The sequence below is a fragment of the Nanorana parkeri genome, unplaced genomic scaffold (assembly GCF_000935625.1).
Source record: "Nanorana parkeri isolate BGI_ZX_2015 unplaced genomic scaffold, ASM93562v1 scaffold849, whole genome shotgun sequence".
In the NCBI taxonomy this organism is placed as follows: Eukaryota; Metazoa; Chordata; class Amphibia; order Anura; family Dicroglossidae; genus Nanorana; species Nanorana parkeri.
In genome coordinates, this window is record NW_017307117.1 from 241,027 (window position 1) to 263,613 (window position 22,587).

At 40.2% G+C, this 22,587-nt stretch overlaps 1 protein-coding gene across 1 annotated transcript in view; it reads left to right on the forward strand.

Moving 5' to 3' along the window:
• Positions 1–22,587, forward strand: part of UNC80 (unc-80 homolog, NALCN activator) — a 140,888-nt gene that overhangs the window by 4,066 nt on the left and 114,235 nt on the right. Inside the window, exons 3-18 of the mRNA XM_018565464.1 lie at positions 809–965; positions 1,158–1,453; positions 1,578–1,701; positions 5,831–5,904; positions 6,134–6,282; positions 6,376–6,637; positions 7,970–8,101; positions 8,680–8,896; positions 9,767–9,907; positions 9,997–10,265; positions 11,841–12,230; positions 13,812–13,948; positions 14,132–14,307; positions 16,079–16,227; positions 18,104–18,267; positions 21,249–21,347. Of these exons, the coding sequence (XP_018420966.1) occupies positions 809–965; positions 1,158–1,453; positions 1,578–1,701; positions 5,831–5,904; positions 6,134–6,282; positions 6,376–6,637; positions 7,970–8,101; positions 8,680–8,896; positions 9,767–9,907; positions 9,997–10,265; positions 11,841–12,230; positions 13,812–13,948; positions 14,132–14,307; positions 16,079–16,227; positions 18,104–18,267; positions 21,249–21,347 (2,936 nt within the window). The remainder of the gene's footprint in view (positions 1–808; positions 966–1,157; positions 1,454–1,577; positions 1,702–5,830; positions 5,905–6,133; positions 6,283–6,375; positions 6,638–7,969; positions 8,102–8,679; positions 8,897–9,766; positions 9,908–9,996; positions 10,266–11,840; positions 12,231–13,811; positions 13,949–14,131; positions 14,308–16,078; positions 16,228–18,103; positions 18,268–21,248; positions 21,348–22,587) is intronic.

Genomic DNA, 22,587 nt, shown 5'->3' on the forward strand with positions numbered 1-22,587 from the left:
ATTAGCATTTTAGGGGGGGGGGGGGGCTTTACATTTGGTCCCCTGCCCTCTGCGGTTAGAATGAGTCACACTTTAATGATCACTTTAATAACTCCTTCATGGCACACCCAGCGTTACCACACAACCCCAAAAGCCCCATGGCTTTGTGGGGTCTCACCAGGGTAGCAGATTTTGCCTTGTACACACATGCGATGACTCACCGGCCCAAGAGTGAGGAGGAGACTCAGCCCAAGTGATTCCGTCAGGTAACGAAGGGAAGGGGGAGGAGTCTGTCCGTGACGTCACCGGACTCCTCCCTCCTTCCCTTCGTTACCCATCACGGACAACTACATCACCCGACTCCTCCCCCCTTCCCTTCGTTAGCCGACAGAGCCACTCGGGGAAGGGGGGAGGAGTCCGTGACGTCACCGGATCTCCGACGGAAGACCCGGAAGCCGGTGGAGAGGTGAGTAACTTTGATCGATCAAAATAATTTTGATCGATCAAAGAAATTAACGATTTATTGACGGCACACCAGAAAATATCTCACGGCACACTAGTGTGCCGCGGCACAGTGGTTGAAAAACGCTGCAATAGAAGACTATGTAACAAATGATGATTATTCAGAATAACATTTTCAGAACTTCATTTTTTAGGGTTAGCTATATGCAGACAATCAATTGTTGTGGTTGTCAGGTTTGCCAGGGAAATCTATTTGCATGTACAGGTCATGGTCAAAGCTCAGCAGTTTAAAACATTTGTAGTACAATATATCTGTACAGTCTTTATTTTTACCTAATGTTTTACTATTATTGTCTTTTTTCACTAGTCGTTTGAAAGGGTTTTGGTGGAAAACAAGTTGCATGGCCTTTCTCCTGCCCTCTCGGAAGCTATCCAGAGCATCTCCAGATGGGAATTAGTCCAGGCTGCTCTTCCTCATGTTTTACATTGTACAGCAACACTACTCTCCAACAGAAACAAATTAGGTTGGTATTATTAATGGTGTTTGAGATGTCAGACTGTACTTCGCATACACAAGATTTCCAGTGACCATATTTTTTTGTTTACCAATAAGTAAAGATTCTCAACTGCCTACTGATAGGACTAGTCTTCATGACTCATGGGTTGTTTCATTTTCACTGAAACAAAGTCTTAATCATGTGTTTTTTTATACATAGGCCACCAGGATAAGCTTGGGGTGGCAGAAACTAAGCTGCTCCATACCCTCCATTGGATGCTTCTTGAAGCTCCCCAGGACTGTAGTAATGACAGGTTTAGCACTGACCGAAGCTCTAGCTGGGGTGCTGGTAGTAGTGCTTTTATCCATCATGAAAACCAAGGCTCCCCAGGACAGTTCAGGCATAGTAATGCCAATGAAGAGGATGAGAACAATCGAAGGAAGTTCCTACAGAATTCTATGGCCACAGTGGAGCTCTTTGTGTTCCTTTTTGCTCCTCTAGTCCACAGAATTAAAGTAAGTGGCTCACAATCTGATGTTACATGCATTTTATCCTGAGCTGCCTTTTGTGAAATTATTTTCATGCGATTGTGTAAAGATTGCTTATGGGATTTTGGGTCATGGGATTTTTCTTTTTAAGGAATCAGATCTGACTTTTCGTCTGGCAAGTGGTCTTTGCATCTGGCAGCCAATGTGGGAACACAGACATCCTGAGGTTTCTGCCTTTACAGCACTGGTAAAACCTATACGTAACATCATAACAGGTAATTGTGCTGCACACATCTGTATTCTTTCCTTAACTAAAAAATAATGCTATATTAAAGCTGTCACAAAGCTGAGCAGTTCACTGAGGTGCACCATATATATAACAAAGGTTCACGGAGTTCATGATCCCATGGCATCCTACCTTATTCCTTTAACACCGTAACACCTATCCCAGAGAAGCATACAGGAAATCAGTTTTATCATATTTACTTAATTCGGCCAGGAGCTGTATTCCTAAATTATGGAAGCAAGACAGGACCCCCTCTGTGCCAGTGTGATTCAGCAAGGTCAATAAAATTGTGCGCAAGGAAGATTTGATGTCTTATGACAGGGAACACATGCACCTCATGCAAGGTTTCCCACCCTAGATCCCAATTTGTCTTATAATTCCTCTGGTCGGATGGGGGGTCACCCTGTCACCTCCCTGTGCATAATTCATTTCCCTTCTCCTTCTTTTTCATACTTGCTTTGTTATATAATGTATAGCCGCTCTTAGACTGGCTAGTCACAACTGTTGGCTTGAAATATATGGGTAAATGTTTTGCTTATAACAAGCATTGATGATCACATACACCCATCTCTCTCTGTAGTTGGGCTTGGCACAGCCTTATCCACCCTCTGAGCTTCCTTGTTGGTTAATTAGGCCACCCAATAAAGAGTGGGAAATGAGCGGGTGAAGCTAATTTTTTTTTACAGGAAAGTTGAGATTTATTATATCTTTTGATGTACTGATGTTTGGATGTACTGATCATTTTGGCATATTTTCATATACACTTTCCATTCATCCCCCCAACCTCTTAATTTGCCTGCTGGGGATTAAGGGAGAGGAAGTGTTGTGTAATCTCCAAAAACTCTCTCTCCTCCCCTTTGTAACAGTACTAGGTGTCTGGTGACCAGTTACCAAGCACCAGTGATGTCATGTGGGAGAAAAATAGTCACCTGCTTCCCAAACCCTTAAATGCTAGTTATATATCCTCCCAGCAGCTAAACAGAGCAGCAGGGCACTTAAAGTGCAGCTTTGCCCCCTTTAACTAAAAATCTTACCAGCATGCAGCTCTGCATGCTGATTTAAAATCATAATACATTAATTAGTTAAACAAACATGTTTTTCATTTACATACAAATAGAGTTTATCCACTTCTTGGTCCACTTTGGTACATTGGAGGAAATGAACCCAAGCGTTGCACCCTGGGAAGGTTAAATCAGCAGAGCATTGCTGGTAAAATCTTATTTGTAATTTCATGAGATCTCAGGGGAAGGTTTTTTCCTCCCCTGAGATGATGTGCATGGTCACATGTCCTAGTCGCATGTGCCAGATTTCCACGAAGTAAAGGGAGATCTACTAACCTTCCCTTAGTTAAAATGGCCACTGTCAGAAGACTGGGGAAGAAAAGAGAAATACGGTATGTAAAGAATAAAAAGCCAGCAATTATCTAGAGGTATATGTTTGTAGAAAGTCATTACTAAACATTTCAAAAGGTGCATTTGTTGTTATTTGAAGATATGCGTAAAGTTCCTCTTTACGGTAAGTAAAAAGCAGCTAGCTAAGGTGGCAGTAAAATTAACTTGTTTCTTTTGCCCTGTTAATTGCCCTGTAACTAATTAGTCATATCCTCCTGAAAATGTATTAATAATGTATTTATAGCAGATTAAATAATGGCAACAAATATTGCAACTGAGGGATTCCCCTCAATTGCTGTCCCGTTGACACAAAAGGAAAATGTCCTAAATGAGAGCATAGACCATAATAAAAACATGACATGACATTTCCACTCTACTAAAATATACAGTATATCTATACAGTACTGTGCATATGTTTTAGATAGGTGTGAAAAAATGCTGTAAAGTATGAATGCTTTCAAAAATATATATTTTTATTGTTTATTTTTTATCAATTTACAAAATGCAAAGTGAGTGAACAGAAGAAAAATCGAAATCAAATCAATATTTGGTGTGACTACCCTTTGGCTTCAAACCAGCATCAATTCTTATACTTGCACACTTGCACAAAGTCAGGGATTTTGTAGGATTACAATCAGGTGTATGATTAACTACTTATACCAAGCAGGTGCTAATGATCATCAATGTCATATGTAGGTTGAAACACAGTAATTAACTGGAACAAAAACAGCTGTGTAGGAGGCTTAAAACTGGGTGAGGAACAGCCATACTCTGCTACTAAGGTGAGGTTTTATGTCATATGTCATGCACAATGGCAAGACTGAGCACAGCAACAGGACACAAGGTAGTTATAATGCGTCAGCAAGGTCTCTCACTCTCTCGCAGACTGGAGTTTCAAAATGTGCTGTTCAGGTTCTTTTGAAGAAGCACAAAGAAACGGGCAACGTTGAGGACAGTAGACGCAGTAGTTGGACAAGGAAACTTAATGCAGCAGATGAAAGACACATCATGCTTAATTCCCTTTGACATCGGAAGATGTCCACCTGTGCCATCAGAAACCAGTGGGACCCAGGTAAACCCATCTACTGTCCAGAGAAGTCTGGCTAGAAGTGGTCTTCATGGAAGAATTGGGACCAAAAAGCCATACCTCCGACGGGAAACAAGGCTAAGAGAATCAACTACGCATGAAAACATAGGAACTGGTGTGCAGAAATTTTTTAAATATTTGGCTGTAGCAGGAGGCAATTTGTTCACCGAAGGGCTTGATAGTGGTACAATAATGAGTGTCTGCAGGCAACAGTGAGGAGGTTCATTGCAAGTCTGGGGCTGCATTTTTGCCAATGTCATACAGCCAATGTCATTTAGAACTATCCTTAGTGTAAAGAAGAACAAGGAGCCCTGGAAGTGATGGTTTGGCCCCCACAGAGCCCTGATCTCAACATCATCAAGTATGTCAGGGATTACATGAAGAGACAGAAGCATTTGAGGCAGCCTATATCCACAGAAGATCTATGGTTAGTTCTCCAAGATGTTTGGAACAACCTACCTGGCGAGTTCCTTAAAAAATTTTGTGCAAGTGTACCTAGAAGAATTCATGCTGGTATGAAGGCAAAGGGTGGTCACTAGATATGTGCACAACAAAAAAAATTGTTTTTAAACGAAACAAATGAAAACGAAAAACGTTTTAATTCGTTTCGTCAAAGGAAACAAATGTTTATGTTGTTTCGGATTCGGAGGCAACGAGCCAATTAATCCGAAACCGCACACTAATGCCGCATGTTCGAGCGCCGCCATCTTGGTGTATACCAAAATCTACTCCAAAATGGCAGCTCGCAGAATGCGCCGGTGGCCAATTTGGCCACCGCTCGTTCAGAGTGTGACGTCACAGTCATGTGACATCACATGCTCCGCCTCCAAGATGGCAGTGGGCATGCGAAGAACACACTGGCGACCAATATGGCCGCCAGCATGTTCCAAAAATGAATTTATGTATCCCCGAATATCGTTTTAGTATATTCGGGCATATATTAAATCTGTTATTTCGGATTTGGACGAACCGCCGAATTAACTGATTTTCGTTGATTTGCAGGTTCATCCGAATGCACGTGTCTAGTGGTCACATCAAATATTGATTTGATTTGGATTTCTCTTCTGTATCATTTACTTTCCATTTTGTTGTTTGATAAAAAATAAACTATTAACACTTTTATTTCTTAAAGCATTCTTAATTAAGAGCATTTTTTCACACCTGTCTAAAACCTTTGCACAGTATTGTATATTCTTTTTACTTCTATCTGAGTCTTTGTTGGAGAGATTTCCTTTTACTTCCTGTTCCAGTGATTCAACGAGAGGTGAGCTTCTAGGAACACTAATGAACCCAGAGACAATAATAAAAATGGAGGTTCTACTACACTATCCAAAAATGTTTCCTCAAATAAAGTTGTAACACGATAAAAATAGAATGATGTGTTCCAATGGTAGACTCAGAAGGTATAATAAGTATTTGGGTATGTGTTGTGTTTATATACATAAATTGTATATAAATAAAGTTGCCGATACTATGTAAAAAACATTTGACTCCTGTCCATCTATTTATTCATGTTATGTATTCATTTAATTTATGTAATCAGATTGCTTTGCCAAGTTTATTCTTTTCTAGGACAGCATAATAAACGTGGAAAAAATACATCTGATATATATTGTAATTTTCTATCATCTATATTTTAGCAAAACGAAGTTCACCATGCAACAGTCAGAACCAAATGGTGGATTCACCGAAGCAGGATGCAGGATCCACAAAGGTAAAGCGTATTGAATACAGTTTTTCCCATAATCCAATACAAGTTATACAACAACTACCAGGTGTATTAAAAAAAAGTTAGATGTGGTGAAATATTCAGGTCCCGCTCATAGTTGTTCAAATACCAGAAAGGCATATTGTCCATAAAAACCCAATCCTAATATACTGTCATATATATCATACTATATAATTAGTTTAGCAGTATATATTATATTCTTTTTTTATAGCAGGGATATGAGGTTGTGTCTGAAGTAAGTCAGCCAGACTCCATATCACCCAGTCCACGACCTACTGCATCCAGCTGTCAGAGGGCTAACTCTTTTGATGGTTGTGCCACCTGCCAAACACCGCAGGAGAGAGGGCCTCCTCCACTTCCAAGGTACCATAGTAATTATTTACAATCTTGTCACACATAAGAAATGAATTATCTAATGTTTATAGTAACTTTGTTCTTCTTTGTGTTCATTTTAAGACCATCTTTGGTGATTCCACCATGCCAAAAATCCCGTTATGCCACATACTTTGATGTAGCAGTATTACGATGTCTGCTCCAACCTCATTGGTCAGAGGAGGGGACACAGTGGTCACTCATGTATTACCTCAATCGACTCAGGCACATGCTGGAGGAGAAACCAGAGAAGTCACCTGAGCCTGAGGAGCCCCCAAATCCACGTCCTCGCAGTAGCTCCATGGTGGCTGCTGCTCCTTCTCTTGTCAACACCCATAAAACCCAGGTGGGAAGTCACTTGGATAAGTGTTTGCATATATAAAAAATGTATATTTAATGAATTGTTATACCTGCATAGAATTTAGGACATATGTCACTTTTTTGAACAGTGTTTGCATTTTTACATTACCGTCATTCCATAGATAGCTTTAACAGTTCCTCTACCTGCCCTTCAATGCCTTTTTCTCAAAACCAAGCAGTTGATATGTTCAATAACAAGCAGTAAACATGTAAATGGGTTGTGATAAGCTGTTTGCTTGTTTATGAATTTAATATCAAGAGTAAATAGGAGCTGTGTCAAAAAAAAAAAAGAAAAGCTGGAGAATTTGAACACTATGTAAAGTGTAATATGCATTTTTGAAAGTAAAATAAACGAAGGATCCAGTGATATTAACTCAACACTTGGTATTTTTGAAGATCTGGATGAATACTTTTACAATCCTTGTATCTATAGATCTGCGCTTATGCAAAATAAAACCTAATGTAGGTAGTAAAGCTGCCACAAAACAGACACAGAGGTCCTAGAAATATGGATAATGATTATGCGGCGCTAAGTACCCTGATATTCCTTATACAGTGCAAATAAGTGATGTAAAATCAATAATATAATGAATTAATAAACCAACATGATTATAATTAATAAAGACTGGATATAAACCATCCAGATATAGAAAGTGACTAAGTAAATGTGACTGAATAAACCCATACATTTTATAAGTGATGAATGTGAAAAATCAAACAAAGTTCATAAGTCGTTTTTCAAATCCAGAAACATATAAAGTGCTTGGTGTCACACACGAAGCCCCATGGGCAATGCACACTCAACACATAGATAATGTTTTGAGACTCTGTCGGTATCTGAAGTCGATCATGGATCAGGGAATACTCAATGTTTCCTCCCAAATATATACGAATGATGTTTCATATATGGTAAAAGAATCAAAGGGAACTCCTCATGGTGAAGTATATACCAACATTTATTGATAAAACAAGTAAAAACATACATGTATTATAAAAACCAGCCGGTGTCTCATGAACTCCCGTGTTCACTTCCGCATTGATTGTGACGCTGTGACGTCAGATAGGCCCGGCCAACGCGTTTTGTCACCCAGGGCATTCTCAAGGGGATAGCAGGTATATCTGTTTCCTGTCTACGTGGACTCTCACCTTCTTTCCTTCCAGTGGATCAGGAAAAGTTTCAGAAAAGTTGTGACACGTTAAATCTTACAAAGAACGTGGAAAGTTTCCTCTCTCCTTAGAGGAATCGAATGAAACTGTGCTCACCCCAAATGCTTTGGCTCTGAGTGATTTTCCAATCCTTACCTCCTTTATTTTATAGGATATGACGAAATGTAATGAAGAAGACAGATCATTGGGTACAGAACCATATGCCAAAGTATCGCTGACTAATCTCCGAAGACCAGCAATACCAGATCTGTCCTCTGATCTTGGGATCAACATCTTCAAGAAGGTAAGATACTGAGTTTTAAAAACTCTAGAAGGTGCAAAACAAGTAATAACAGAGCATGAAGTATAATGTCTAAAATGTCCTTACCCCCACACCACAGACCAGTTGCATCCTCAAAGTATGTCAGGCTCTGTACAGTTTACTATCAGAAAAAATGTTAAAACTTTTGCCTATTACAAATGTAATTCCCCTAAAATGGGCACTTGCTTTTTGTTCCCTTCTGTGGCAAAGTGGTGGTTTTATTGCTGGTTATGTCCCTATTGGAGAGGTCCCCCTTCACCTTTGTCAGACCAGGAAATGAAGATCTAATGGGGACACAAATAAAGCAAAAACATATTTTCATTAAAGTAGGGAGCATATAGAACTGATGAATTACAGAAAGAAATACAGATAGACAGAAATGTTACCTCCCCACTCTGTCCAAGTAACTGAAAAAATAAAAAAGTGCTTGGACAGCACTATGTAAGTGAGGAATTCCATTTCATATTTCATTAACCTGACTGGAGACAATTGTGTATTATCAAGAACTTTTGCAACAGATATGACATTCAAAATGTAAACTAAGTTATGCTCTTCTACAGTTTAAGAGCCGGAGAGAAGATAGAGAACGAAAAGGATCCATACCATACCACCATCAAGGGAAGAAACGACAGCGCAGAATGGGGGTGCCGTTCCTACTTCATGAGGATCACTTGGATGTATCCCCAACCCGCAGTACGTTTTCCTTTGGGAGTTTTTCTGGTATTGGAGAGGACAGGCGCACTATTGAGAAAGGGGGCTGGCAAACCACAATATTAGGTGAGTTTGGTTGCTCAAGGCTCTGCTTATTAGTTATGAGTGGGCAGCCATATGTAGGGTTTAGGTTGGAATTAACAGGATATTTTTCACAGCCCCCACTGTTTATGACTATCAGGCAGTTAGGGGAGAAGAAGGGTTGCAAACAGTTGTTTTTGTTTTACAATAGCATAGGTTTGTTGGAAAAGCTTGTATGTGCTTCTATACACACTGATTGAAAGCATACAGATTGGAGGTTATGACAAAACATAGTGCTTCTTTCATCTCAAACAAGATTCTAGCTAATATCAATATATAAATATACATAGAGAGAGAGAAAGGTAGAAAGAGGGGGAGCTATATATATTTTCGGCAAATCAAAAGTAGCCTGAACAAGAATTTGCATTCAAAGCTTAATATAGCTGTTTCCATTTTTTTAAAGTTTAATCTGTTTAAGTGCTTGCTTTGTTTTCTCACTATATAAATGATTGGACTGGAAATGTGTACAGGTGTCAACTGACATTTAAATGCTTAGGCCTATCTAAATGTTTAAATGCCATTTTGAAAGTATTCCAGCTATGATCTCGCTTTACTGGATACTAGTTTTAGAATGGAGGACATAGATGTCACTAGATTACAGGGCATGATGGTTATATGAAAAGATTTAGCTTGTCGTTCTTATGGGGTAAGTCTAGTTTCTAATTGTGTTTTACCTCTGCTGATTCAGTAATAATTCTGTGTATTAGTCATATGTCATGTTGAGGGGCTGACATGTTGCATTTTCTTAGAATTGTATTTATGTATGCTATCCAGTAATTCCAAGATTGCTGAAATACTATTTTTGAATGTTGAATACATTTTGTTAATAGTTGCACAATGTTAATATTGCTCAAGGTAAATTCACCAGACGTGGGAGCTCTGAAACAGCTACAGAGATGGAAAGTTTGAGCGCAAGACATTCCCACTCCCATCATACATTGTTAAGTGACATTCCTGACCATTCTAACAGTCATGGAGAGAACACCAATAAAGAGGGTACGTACGATGTAAAGGGTGGTTATGTATGCTTTGTAAGATACCTCAAGTAATAGATTCAGTAACATAAGCATACTGATTCATTGCAGTGAGATCCCAGATTTCCACCATAACTGTGGCCACATTCAACACCACACTGGCTTCTTTTAATGTGGGCTATGCTGACTTCTTCACTGAGCATATGAGAAAACTCTGCAATCAAGTGCCCATCCCCGAGATTCCACATGAACCTCTTGCATGTGCCAATCTGCCCCGTAGTCTTACTGATTCCTGTATAAACTACAGCAGCCTTGAAGACACAGATCACATAGATGGCACCAACAACTTTGTCCACAAAAATGGAATGCTGGATCTAGCTGTAAGTAAACAGAGTATTTAAAGTTTATTAATATCAGTAGAACATACAAAGGGAAACTATAATGCTTTCAGGTCAAATTATTTTGTTTTAACATTTTGAAATTGTCTGGCTTTGCCATAAGCCTTTATAGACTTGTATGGGGCCATCCTCATAGAAACTAGAGCTGCTTCCTGGGACAGCCCCAAACAAATCTATGAGGGCTCAGTGCACTGACACAGCTGGCATCACAGAGGATTTCTGCCTGAGTAGACATCAAGTTTGCACAGAGCACGGCTCCAGCACTCGGGTAAGGTGAGGTGGGAGTGTTAGTGCAGATTAGTTTAGGAGGGAAGGGTTAGAGGAGATTAGTATTAAAGTATGATAAGAGGTCAGCAGGAATGGGAAAGGAGGAAGATATGCCACTCATCTTCTTTTCTTCATAGCAGGCTATGACCATCTTAGTATGCATCATTTAGAGTAAGCAAGCACTTTACGGAGATGCTGGCTCAGAGATGATACAGTCATCCTAATACTAGCACTCAATTCCAAACCTACACAATAGTCCCTGGTACCCAACCTGCATTGTCGCATGCAGTCCATTGGTACTTATTGTGCAGCCCTGAGGCTCCAGCAGCCAGTTGTCAGCGTTTTCCCTTCCTAGGTGCTTACTCAGATGTAAGAGAGCAGGAATGGTATAGTTCTAATCTGTAAAGTGATCTCTAGCTATCTAATGTAACATGTCCCCAGACTAAGAATTCTGCAACATATCCCTAGTCACCATTCATTCCTGCATTAGTATGTCAGTAGTCTCTGACTATCTCTTGTGGTTTCTCCACAGGCTCCGACATTCTTCTGTAGCATTACATATAATGAACATTATGTGGGTCCCTATGAGGATGTTAGAAGCCTATGGGGTCTATTCACCAAGCTGCCGAGGGCAGCCGAGTGAATGACCGATCTGAAGTGAAGTGAGCCGAACACTGTTCGGCTATTCACTTCAGGCTGGTACGGCTGATTTCAGCCGTACATCGGCTGAAATCATCCGTACATCGGCTTGCTTCGAGTGGCTTCGGGTCGGCCGAACAATGCTTGGCCATGATCAGGAGCTGTACGGGCTATTGTGAATAGCCCGTACAGCACCCCTTCGGTTCGACTGAAGCACCCCTTCGGCCGAAGCTAGCCGAAGGATCGGCCGAAGCTACGGCCAGATCCTTCGGCAGCTTCGTGAATAGACCCCTATGTTTTTAGTATGTTGACCACCACTGTTTTTTTGTTCTTGACTGCGTGCATATATGGTGGCTGCCTTTCACCTTATGAGCTGCAAGAAAGTACATTCTTATAACAGTCCTCCAGAAGTGGACTTACATCAATAAAATATCCCAAATCTTGAGGGACTGTACTTAAGCACAGACACTTTACTACAGTTCAGGGACTGATTTTAAAGGAAAAGGTCCATAACATATGATACGTTTGTTTTATGATATTGATCAAGAAATTATTGATGCCTATCTTCTGCAGTTTCCTTTACTGTATTAAGTCATGCAATAACATCTGAAGCCGACTGGGAATCACCCATATATTTACTTTCCACCGTAGGTTGTTCTTAAAGCAGTGTACCTTGTTTTGAACCATGATATCAGCTCTCGTATCTGTGATGTAGCCCTAAATATTGTAGACTGCCTGCTGCAACTTGGGGTAGTGCCATGTGTGGAGAAAAAGAGGAAGAAGAGTGAAAACAAGGAAAATGATTCAAGTACTGGGTCAGGATCTACATCGCTTGCTGCAGAAAAGAGACAAAGTGATGGAAACTTCCAGATGAAAGCAGCAGCCCGTGGATCTACCTGTGGTTTTGGGGGCCCATCAACTGGTGGTGGGGGAGCAGGTAGTGGAGCAGGAGGAGGTGGTGGTGGTGGAGGAGGAGGTGGCGGGGATGATGGAAGTGGTGAAGATCGATATTTTGAAAAGAATGAGAAAAGCGATGAAAAGGTAATTATCAAACACAACAACGTGTATGTGTGGAAACAAAATTGTCATACATTTTTGCTTTACAAGACTTGTTTTATTATACTTTTACATTGCAACATTTTTAGCTATTTCTATTGCATAGCCTTACATTTCTGTTCTGTAGAAACTGAAATAGGCTATTCCAGGGCATTTGCAGAAATCGTTTAAAATGAGTGTCATGTGGGAAGTTCTGCCTTTACTAGTAAATAGTCATTCACTGTGTGATAATTGAAAATATTTCTACCCTGCATTCCTTTATGTATATAGCTCTCTGTGTATATATTGTGCAAAAACAGGCTGCCTGTTATTTGACTTTTGTCTGTGCGAAAGTCTGGAAGAAACAGTGAGCCAGTGACAGCAGCACTTAGGTGGAGGTTCCTGTCTCAGCACGACTTTAGGCTGAAGTTTGTTGCCATGGTTGCAAATTGTGATGGGCAAATGTGCCTGGGTTTAATTTGCAGGCAATTTTTTCCACTCGTAAATTCTGGAAATTGCAAGCTTTAATCTGAACCCCAGTTAAGTCAAAGCTGGGGTGAATATTGAAAATCAATTCTGGCCATTTTCAAGGCTAATAAGCCAGGGACTGCCAAACAGAGGGCATGGGGTGCTGGGCATTGTAGATACCACTGCAAAAACAGTTTTAAGAGCTAATGTTCAGCGGGGGTGGGGGTGTTCCTCTATTTATGCAACTTCAAGGACGACACTGAAAAACCATCAATCCTTCAGACTACATACTTCGGGGATCATTTAACTACTTGAAGATCCCCTTCCTGTTCAGGCAATTTTTCAGTATTCAGCATTGCAGTACTTTGACTGACATTGATTAACTCCTGCAACGCTGTATTACATTTTTTTTTTACTATATAACGAACAAAGTACAGAAAAAAACCCCAACTGTTTTCACTTTATTATGTTATAAAACATTTATTATTACCAAATTTTCTGGTAAAATATAAAAGATGGGGTCACGTTGGTTAAATAGACACCAAACACATCAAGCCTTAAAATTGCACACGCCTTCAAAATCGCAAAAAACTACAATACCCAAAATTGGCCATGGGCGACTCTTTAAAAGATTTCACCGCTCATAATTAAGTGTTAACAGTGATTGATGGCCCTAAAATTATTGCTCACACTCTGACGTTCGCGATGATATGTAACATGTGCGGTGTAATGGGTTCAATCGTCGTTTTCACACGTACGCGCACCCGACGCATGTTTGCGATGGAGGAAAAAAATTTATTTACTGGACCCATGTTGGGGAGTTGGATGTAAGCAGATATATGTCTGTTTACGTTAGATTATCCCTGATAAACCACAAATCAGGTCCGCCAAAATTGAACTCTGTTCCATTTGGTTTTCCAGACCTGGCCGGAGTCGGGGGTAATTGTATGTAAATGGATGCACCTCCATTTAGATTCAGCTGCCCATAGACTAACATTGGGCTTCCAGTCAGATCCCCTGAAAAACTGACATAGGACATGATCACAATGCCCGTATAGAAGGGCTCTAAATGTTTACTGCAGGATATATCAAATCATGTGTTATTCTCTGTGTTATTAGGATGAGAACGATCCAGTCACTACTCACAAGTTGGCACTCACCATGCTGATTAAACTGGTGAAATCACTGGGCTGTGCATATGGATGTGGCGAGGGACATCGAGGGTTATCTGGAGATCGCCTTAGGAACCAGGTACAGTATGGAGGAAAACGTTTCACAGCTCAAACAGCCATTATAAACATGCCATATGCATTTCTTCACTCTATATGTTATTTTGCCTTGATGCATAATATACCGGTAAGTAATGATATAATATGACAAATGATAGTTACATTTTTTTGCTATATCAGTATATTTGACCTACACCTTGAATTAAAAAGTCTAAATGCATTTTGTATTACTTTGCAGGCACAAGGCTGTCTTACCAAACTATATAAATTAGACAAAGTCCAGTTTCGGCAAACAATGAAAGACTATGTAAACAAGGACTCGTTAAATAATGTAGTGGACTTTCTTCATGCCCTTCTGGGATTTTGCATGGAGCCTGTTACCGATAGTAAGTGTTTAAATATTAAATTAGAAAGTTGCAGTATAAATCTAGTTCTCAGCGCTATAATGACTTTTATAGTTAAAGCAGACACACATTTTTATTAACCCTTGCAGTGACGCTACCCCCTGCAGCCGCTCATATTTGTCTAGGTTAAAAAAAAAAAGATGTTATACTCACCGGATCCCCAGACCCGACTGCCTCTTAGACCAGTCTCTTTCGCCTCGTTTCCCCTCCGCTGCAGCGGCCTGAGGTCCCTGTGTCATCATGTTCTACACACAGTAAGGGGAATTTATCAAAACTAGAGACAGAACCTGAAGCAGTTGTTCATGGCAACCAATCAGCTTCTATCTTTCATTTTCAAACCTTAAATGAATAAACTGAAATGGGAAGCTGATTGTTTTCCATTGGTAACTGCTCAAGTTTCTCTCTGCTCCAGGTTTCATAAATTCTCCACAATGTATAGCATGTGAGGATGCCGTACCATCGCTGCAGTGTAGAAGGGTAGTGGCAGAAGGGAGCACTGTCACAGCCGGCCATCTTGGAGGATCAGGTAAGTACTGTATAAGGGTTTTTTTTGCATTCTAGATACAAGCGAGCACTTAACACTTGTAGTGTGGGGTAGCCCTACTGCAAGGGTTAATAAAATTTATGTTCGAAGTTCTGCTTTAAATCTGGATATTAAAGGGGTTCTAAAGCCTCCCGTTCGTTTGCCTATATCTACTGCTGACAAGCAGTAGATATAGGCAAAAAGTAAAAAAAAAAAAAAAACAACCCGCCTAAACAGGGGTTTAGACTGACCTCATTATCGCTGCGTGCTCCCGCGGCGAGAGTCCGGAACTGTTCGTGCGGCCGCAAAGGATCTTGGGGCGGACGCAATGCGCAGTTCGGATTCTCGGCTGGGAGACAAGCAGAGACGAAAGGTAAGTCTATGGACACGTGCACCCGCCTGCAGACACCGCTGGATCGGAAGTGCCTGTAAGCAGAGAGGAGTCAGCGCTGGATCGGAGAGCCGCCGCACCGCTGGAGGGACAGATGAAAACATGGGGAAAGAAGATTGGATTAAGAGACATCATTTAAGGTAAGTGCTGACATTAACATGGGGGGTGAGGGAAAGAAAATGTATCCTTTAATGTCACTTTAAGATTTAGAGAGGCAACAGTAACCAGTAAGATTACTTAGATAACGCAGGTGATGTAACATTTATACATCTATTCTTTGTGACCATGTGGAAAATCCTCCTTAAAACACAACTCCAGTCCAAAATGTTCAAGTATTTTAAAATAGATTTAGAAAGGTTCAGACTAATTTATAATGTGCTAACATTTCACAATAAAATATAAAAGGCCTATTTAAAGCAATAAAATGCCTACTTTTCAGGAGAACATTGTTATCGAAGCATGTGACATAGATAAAGTGACATAATATAAAATGCCCAGCAGCAATAAGAGAAGCATCTACCTATGCCCAGCGAGAAACAGAAACAATGTTTGCTGTGTATGTCAAAGGATATGACATTTTATTGTTTTAAATAGGCCTTTTATATTTCATTATGAAATGTTCAATTTCGGACCCGAATCCAAAAAACTAAATAATGCAAATTCAGAATCAAAACGAAACGAAACACATTTTTTGCTGCTGCACATGTCTAATATCCATAATTACATACAGGCCATTTTCAACATGAAAATAGAACTCTAGCCTGTTATAGTGCTTTTATCTTTTATGTCTTTATTGATAATATGTAAAGAAAAATTAAAATGTCTTTGTGTTTTCTCAGACAGAGCTGGGTTTGGGAATAATTTTGCCACAATGGACAACAAGTCAACAGGTCAGGGTGTGGAGGGGATCATTGTGAGTTCAATGTTTAAGTCTCTAATCACACGCTGTGCTTCTACAACTCATGAACTGCACAGTGCTGAGAACCTGGTAAGATCATGGATTAGCAGTAAGATTAGAATGACTGTTTTATTTTTAGAGTAACGATGATAAGAGCTAAGGAGGAGTATGGAAAAGGACAAAAAAAGTTTTGTTACTGTCTGACAATGATACTTATCTTGATGGATGTGTTTAAGTGAACCGGTGCCCAGACTATGCACACTAAAGTTTCTACATATTCAGAACAAGCAGTAAAATTACTTTAAAACATGTCCCCAGTCACCTCTGTAGCTATAGGTATTGTGGAAAAATGAATCTTTAAAGTTCACAACAGGGGCACAGAAATCTTAGGCCTTCATCACACTGGCAGCGTCAAGCTGTGTTTATATGTGATTAGAGGACATTTCTAATGCATTTAAGGATTTTTTAAAGGTATCGTTCAGGGCTTGTTCATGCCAGCAGCTGCGTTCAACCACACAGCTGCTTAAGTTCATGTGCCCAGACAGTACCGATGCGCTCAATCAAGCCGCATCACAGTGTTTTGGGGGGGGGGGGGGGGTTCTGTCACATGTACTGTTTATCTTTCCCAGATAACTTCTTCTGCTTTTAGTGAATCGAATGGCAAACGTGCCACTATGAATGTAGCCTTTTTTCCTATCCCGTTCTATTGCAGTAGAATCTTGGTAGACTGCCAGCCCTGTAATGTATATATACAGGAGGTGTTTTTAAAGCCAGGGCTGGACAATTCCCTGTCGTCAGGTTGTTGTGGTCAGTGAAAAAAAGAAGCTCTCTGGAAACTATAGGGGCAGAATGTTTGACTAGCGTTTGGGGAATAGCTGCAATGGGCTGGTAAGCATTTGCCACTTATCACAGATAGCAGCGGCAGCGACTCCACAAGCAGAGCAGGCAGGATAAAAGAAAGAGTTCCCCCTTTTCACTGCTTCCCCTGTAAGTCTGCAGGGATCCATTGCCTGAGCAGGAAAAATTAAGTCGGCAAACCTGTGGCAGAAGCTGATTAAAGTGCAGTGAGCCAGGAGAGGTAGGGAATGGGCATGTAGCCTCCTATGTGGGAGACCCTACCAGGAAATATGGGCCGAGGAAGATCAGATCTATTAACCCATTCCTTGCCGCAGAGGAACAACCATGCAGCCAGTCTTCAGAACAGTTACAAGCGGGTTTCGGTCACTCACCTATATATGGGAAAAGGAGAGAGAAAAGAGTAGAAACTGTGATATGGGGAATGCAGGGATGAGAAGCAGAGGCGATGTGACAGGAGTTCAGAAGCTGGAACTGACGAGGGGAATTCCAATGTTTCTATAGCCAACAAATGCATATGATCACTGCATGTCACACTCATAGGTATCCATTGCTTATCTAGAAACCCTAATAGAAGGACATTTAGTTTGCTAAGGTACAATGCATCATAGGCAGTTGCCATGGTATATTTTATCCTTTCCAAAAATGTATTTGGATTTGAATAAGAATACAAGAACAGGCTAATGTCAGTATACAAAGTGAATAATATCAGAGATTAGGTCACATCAGTAACTACAATACAAACAGATGAGGAAATAAAGGGAACTAGAGGAGGAACAGGAATAGGTTTGTAAATGTGATTAAAGGGACTCATTAAGGTGCCAGGTAAAACTAGTGGGTTGGCCAGGAAGGGCAGATCATTCAACCAGGGTAGGGGAGTGGTCAGGCCAAGGCATAGAGAGAATTTCAGCCTTTACAAAGGAGGGAAGAGATCGTTGGGAGACAAAAAGTGGTAAATTCTCCAGAAAACGTTATGAGGGTGAGAATAATATATATTGTATAATCTTTAGACAAACAGATATAGGACAGATTGCAAGTGTGCACAATGTCAGTCTTTGTTGTTATGCCACTTCATCTGTCTTTTATGCCTTTTATGTCTTTTTTTTGACAGGGTTTGTATTGTGATATTCGACAACTAGTTCAATTTATCAAAGAAGCTCATGGCAATGTGTTTCGCCGCGTGGCCCTCAGCGCCTTGCTGGATAGTGCCGAGAAGCTAACACCAGGGAGGAAATCTGTTGATTCACAAGAACCAAGACCTTCAGGAAGCAAAAGGTTTTCCTTTTAAACATACAAGCTTTGCCACCGGCTCTTTGTATACATGCTGGGCTCTGCTGCTGGATGTGTGGCCGCTTCAAGCTCTTGACTCGCATTTTCTTTCTTTTAAGCTTACTTTTGGCTTGTATATTTTGGTTTTAATATTGTAACATATCTACAGCTCTTGTGTGTAGTAGGACCTATGTACAATGTGGCAGTAAATGAATGTGACTTTTGTGCTGCCATTGGCTTACACTAAAATCATTGAAGTACCTACATGTTATACATTGACTATAATACATATTATACTACCGTCCTTTTTTTTCAACTATAGTGTGCATGTTTGTACATAGGCCCTGCTCTTTATGCTGCTAAGGCTAACTTTCCATCTCCTAGATTACTCTTTCCAATGCTATTATCACTAACACTAGTATATCAAGAAGCTACTGGTTAATCAAGAAAAATAGAAAAAGGCTAATAATTTTATTGAACGAAGGGCGCATACGCACCACCAGCGTTGGACTGCATTAGACAAATACAATGGTCATATGTCCTATGGTTTCAGTTTGGATCAACGCACTAAAACAAAATAAGACATGTAACATTTTTGCACAATGCAGAGCATTCTGACATGCTCCAGCATGCCGCAATGTGCAGCAGCACAGGGTAAAAGCATTGAAAATGCACTTCAATGCATGATAAAACAAAATGCAGCCCAGCCCAATGCAGAGTGGTGCATCATAATGCAAGGCAAAGACACATACAAGCTTGCCAATGCATGCCCAATGGTGTAAAAAAGGCCTGAAATTTGGTCTTTAATTCCCGGTTACTAACATTCATTAGGGGAAAACAGAAAACAATGCACCCAGTACACAAAATAAGATAATGTTGGCTTCGGTCTTGGCTGATGTCACACAGCAAAGATGATGACTGAAGGAAGACAGCTCATATATGATGATGCAAATAACAGGAAAAGCTCACAAATTTTTATTAAGTGCTGAGGAGTAACTTGCAAGATCTTCATGCTCTGTCAGTTTTCTTTGCTAGATAAATAGTGGTGAAGGTCAGTATATCGCAGAAACACACTGAAATGTTCAAATTGATAAACCCATTTACTTTGCATGGCTTGTACTTGCTCCCCTCCTAAGCAATACACCACAAATCCTCCCTAATTTAAAAATAGATTTAAGCAGGGATTTAAAAAGGAGAAATAAGTGAATATTCACTTCAAATATATATGTATATATATATATATATATATACACACATACAAAATATGGGAATGTCCCCATGATCCTGAATATATGCTTAAAACAAGCACAAGTCAGGCTCCAGGATTTTCTTGGATTTTTCAAAGAAATATATTAAATCAGCCAACAACAGCAATATGTTTCTGCATCTCTTTATGGCTAATAGAATACATTTCCTATGGGCCAATAATGTATATCAGCAATAGTAATTGCAGTGTACTCATAACTCAAATTCAAAACATCATTTTAGAGTCCCCAAGCAAATTCACCTTTAAACAGTATTGAAATGTGGGAGATAGATGAAAGTAGCCACTCGCACTCCATGATATTAAAGTCAATGCGGTTTATTGACTGAGATACGGAGGAGTATGGAAAAGGACAAAAAAAGTTGTGTTACTGCCTGACAATGGTACTTATCTTGATGGATGAGTTTAAGTGAACCTGTGCCCAGACTATGCACACAAAAGTTTCTACATATTCAGAACAAGCAGTAAAATCAGTCAATAAACAGCATTGACTTTAATATCATGGAGTGCGGGTGACTACTTTCATCTATCTACATTTCACGGAGGCATCCGTTGTCACCACAGCACCCACCAATTTGGATTTGGGTTTTTGTCCGGTCAGGAGTGCGATGGGACAGGAAAATTAAGTTTGAAATGGGGGAGGGCACAGGCAAGAAAATAAAGGCCGAAGCATCAGCATTGATAGAAGGTTGCATCATTGCCAGTGAACTTAGCCCACTTTTGAGCATCTGTGCATATTAAACAATTTGGAAAGGCATGCCAAGTGCTCTGTTTTGACACCCTTGTGTATAGAGTTTAGGAAGCCCAGCTATATATGAGATTAAGTGCATAGGGAAGAACATACAGTATGTGAAAGAATCACTCTTGTCTGTGAAATATTTTTCCAGGCAGTAATTACATATGTCAGATATAAATAATGTATACATTGGTCATGGACACTACTGCAGAATGCTCTGTAAGAAGTGTGAATAGCTCAGTGTTGATAACGTTTGTGTCTGTAGCAGGATTACCTTAGAGATAAAGGTTGATGGGTTAGAATAGATGACTTATAGATTTTGCTGAATCCCAGTTATTTACAACGATTTCTCAGCAGCAGCCTTAAAGTTTATGCTTTTGGAGCCTGCAGTGAAGACTGTAGGACTGTGCCATGTTTCCATATGCCCCATTCACTATTTACTCTTGGACACCTCCTTCTAACTAGCTCTTAAGTAATTAATGGACTATATAGTTTTGGTTATTCTGGGAGATAAGTTGTTATGTTTTTCCAAGTGGGCCTTCAGACCAGGACCAGGACCTTCTGTGACCCATGAACCATGATCCAGCTATAGCGAGTAACATGTACTTCCATCTTTACTTAGAAAATCATGGAACACCTGCTGAAATCTGTGCCGGTCAGTTTTTGGCTCAGGGTGAAGATCTGTTTTGGGAGAAAGCCATGTTATTTCATTGTACTGAGCTTAAAGTTGATACAGTTCTCAATATCTCAGTGTTGAACTTTTGCTTCCATGCTGTTTCATTCCATTGCTTGCTGCTGCTCTTCACAATTGCATTTAGCAGAGGACTTGCAATATGAGATAACTGTTTATTTAGAAGCTTTGTTGCCCATAATACCTAAAGCTTGTTTTGTAGTTTTTATTGGTGACCCATTTATACTAGTCAGCACAAAGGGACTGGGCCATTGGTTGACTTTTCTTTCCTCTGGTTGGCCCTATTGCACCCTTAGACCAGAAGAAGGGAGCGCTCCTGAAAAGGGTCGGGTGTCCTATGCGCCCGAGGAGTGCCGAAGTTACATCTCTAGCCACCCCCCACAGACTCCAGAGCAGTAAGTAAGGCAATTATTCCAAAGACCTAATTGTGTCTTCACTGTGTCCTCTGATATCAACCTACGTACTACAGAGAGGTTCCAATGTGAATGGGTGAACTCATGGCTGTATTATTGCATCAGTTTTGATATTAGTGTTCCATGATATATAGCTTTTTAAATCACAGTAAATTTTATTTTAATATTGTATAGAATATATTATTGTCGTAAATAATATAGTTCAAAGCCAACTTTAAACACAACTATTCTGTAAGTTCTACATCATACAAATTGGGCTGTCTTGGTCACCCAACCATTGAGCATGATTCTTTTTTTTGCTTCACTTCCCCCCATTTCCACATCCCCACCACCATGAGAAAACACACCTTACCACTCCTAAATAGACCCTTCTGCTTATTGAAACTTGTCTTTGTTGTTTTCAATACACTTAGCAAGATGTGTCACTTTGTACAAACTTCTTAAAGATAAAATGTTTTGCCTCATTATGTTTTCTGAACTCCACTTGAAATATGATGGCTGAAAGGGAGCACTTAAAATCTGATAGGTTTCTATGTAGCAAACCCACCATTTTTTTCATTAATTAAGGCAGCTATAGTTTTGACTCTGTACTGTGAATGCTTAAAACTGCACGTGTTATCATGGACAGAGACAAGTCCACATGGGTAGAGTTGTGAAACAATCAGTAGCAAGATAAGAAGCTTTGCAGGAGAAGGAGGAATTGAAGAGAAGCTCCAGCAAAATTTGCTATGCATCACCGTGACCAGGATTCTGGAAGAGCTGTTGTTGAAGAGTTTAAGAAGATTTAGCACCCCCATAAGACCTTTCAGCTACATAAATGTTATGTGTCCACACTGTGAGACATGCGTTGCACAAACTGTCACATAAACATCTACACCATGCAGGCGCTCATAACAACTCCATGAAAAATCAATGTCTCCCCAGTCCGAAGGTAGGACCTTATCCCCCCAAACTACTTGTGTCCAGGGGTGAGCAGCCACAGCTATCTGCATCATCTGTGTCTAACTGCAGCTAATCGCTCCATGTTCAATTGCATCTGAATATGGACAGACAGCTGCGGCTGCTGTCAGCCTGTCATTGCTTTGTACAGGCTGAGTGGCTGCAGCTGTCTGGGGCCACTTTAAATTCCTGCTGCAGCATTCCACAGATTCTTGCTATAAGATTTCCCCCTGGACATAAAAGCCTTGTGTGAATGAGACCTTACACTTGAAGGCATTTATTA